This window comes from Plectropomus leopardus, unplaced genomic scaffold (genome assembly GCF_008729295.1).
Source record: "Plectropomus leopardus isolate mb unplaced genomic scaffold, YSFRI_Pleo_2.0 unplaced_scaffold15782, whole genome shotgun sequence".
In the NCBI taxonomy this organism is placed as follows: Eukaryota; Metazoa; Chordata; class Actinopteri; order Perciformes; family Serranidae; genus Plectropomus; species Plectropomus leopardus.
Window position 1 is genome coordinate 1 of NW_024616925.1, and position 2,197 is coordinate 2,197.

Genomic DNA, 2,197 nt, shown 5'->3' on the forward strand with positions numbered 1-2,197 from the left:
ATTTTTTATATTATTTCATTTTCATTTTCAGCACTTTTGGGGGTCATTTTCTGGTATGTTTTTTTCTTGATTATTTTCAGGATATTTTCTGATTATATATTTAACTTTAACACATATTTCTCACAAATTTTTTTTTTTTTTTTTACAGACAGATGATTTGTCACAGATGATTTAAAGATTTTTCTCTCTACCAAACTACACCCGGCAACCACATTACTGTGCAGACAGAAGCATCATTACAGCTCTGTCATTATTACATTTCACTGTTTCTTATGATTTCATGTGACACATTTATACATTAATTGATTAAAATTTGACAAGAAAAAGACCTGGAAATTATTTCTTAAAAAGTCTAGAAAACTATGGTCATAACTGTCATGATTATATATTTAAAATTGTGTTTTACCCGTTGCTTATTTTCAGGTCATTCCCTTGTAGTCTTTTTATTTATTTCTTGCTCATGATTCTGTGCAGAGGAGAGCATCATTACTGTCATTATTGCTGAAATGTTGTTGTTGAAATGTTGTTTTAAATTCATGTGACACACACACATACACACACACACACACACACACACACACATCATAAACGTGGATATGCATATTATCACAGACTGATGAAATCTAACGATGTAAGAGTATCTGAGTGATATTTTGTAATCTAACAGCTTTGATAAACATGTCATTGTTCACACTGACTCTGAACGTGCTTTAATCACAGAGAAACGCCAAACTGGCAGCGGAGAAGCGCTACGCGGACGCTCTGCACGGATGTGATCTAACTGAGGAGTTTATCAGCAGTAAGGCGGTCAAATCAGGATCTGCACGCAAAACCTCACCGTGCAGCGACAGCAAACAGAGGTGAGTGTGTGCAAACATCTGGGAGAGACTGCAGGGAACAATGTGGTCAATAAAATGTATACTATATAACTATAACTGTCATGCTTTTATATTTTCAATTATGTTACATAAAACAATTAAAACAAACATTTTTTAATTTTCAGCACTTTTTGGGAGGGTAATTTTCATTTGTTTTTTTTTTTGCTTGATCATATTCAGGTAATTTTCTTGAAACTTATTAACTTATTTCTAGCTGCATTAATATTATAATATAATGCATGTCAAAATAAAATAAGATCTAAATAGAATACATAGAATGCATCTTCAAATGGATAAAACCCACTTGATAAAACTTGTAAAATTAAGACAAAATAAGGTTAAACGTTGTTTGCACAGAATGCAAAACATAATATGAAAAAACAAATAAATAAAATAAAACCCATCGACATTATTATTAAAAATAAGCATAAAAATAGAGTGTATAAAATTAAGGAAAATACAACATCTTAAAGATGTGTAGCAGTACAGAAGTGCAAAGCAGATAAGTTAGTTAAAGTTTTCTTTTAAAAATATTTAGCGAGGTGGCTTCTGACATAAATAAATAAGAGAAGAATCATATTTCAGGCCTTACAGTGTGAATGACTCTCTGTTCTTCTGTTTGTTAGTGACCCAGAGGACCCCGACATGGGATACAAACCTGTTTACTACAGAAAAGTCTTCCTGGATGATGATGACGACATGGAGTCGGACAGACGGGACGGAGGGAGCAGCGCGGCGTCGCCAAACCACGGCGATGGAGACGACACCAGCAGCCGCCAGTCAGGGCAGGATTATCATGGAGATGATGCCGATGAGCAATATTCAGATGAAAGTTACCATTACTCAGACGATCATGAGAATTATTCAGACGACAGCGAGAAAGATGCCGACACCGCGCAGCAGGAAGCAGGGGAGTAATGTCATCAAATGTCCAAAAGTCTGACGGAGAAAACGGAGCAAATCAAGGAGAAACACGGGAGAAGACACGTCTTATTCCCTGAAAGATAACATGCTGTATTTTATGTAAATATTATACTCATAAGAATGGAAAATGTGACATCTTTAACCCACAACAACATTGATTTGATCTGAAATTACCTCCTTGATTATTATATTTCGTCACAACATATTAACCCCTTCAAACCTGGAATTGGCTTCATTTCTTTCAAAAACATCAGAAGCAGGCAAAAAAAAACTTAGAAAAATATGACCAAAAAATATCAAGAAAAATTACACAAAATTACAGTTTTTTTTAAATTTAAAAAACCAAGACAGAAAATGACCTGAAAAAGTGCTAAAATATAATAATAATTTCTGAT

The 2,197-nt window shown here is 33.9% G+C and overlaps 1 protein-coding gene across 1 annotated transcript; it reads left to right on the plus strand.

Annotated features, from left to right (window-relative positions):
- The first annotated feature begins 689 nt into the window (after positions 1 to 689).
- On the plus strand, positions 690 to 2,078 carry LOC121964495 (prostatic spermine-binding protein-like). The gene is made up of 2 exons (XM_042514700.1): positions 690 to 860; positions 1,505 to 2,078. Exon 2 carries the CDS (start codon positions 1,524 to 1,526, stop codon positions 1,794 to 1,796), a length of 273 nt encoding a protein of 90 aa, XP_042370634.1. The 5' UTR covers positions 690 to 860; positions 1,505 to 1,523; the 3' UTR covers positions 1,797 to 2,078.
- The last annotated feature ends 119 nt before the right edge of the window (positions 2,079 to 2,197 follow it).

Coding starts and splice junctions, on each gene's coding strand:
- LOC121964495 (XM_042514700.1), top strand. CDS start 1,524: ATGGGATACAAACCTGTTTACTACAGAAAAGTCTTCCTGGATGATGAT.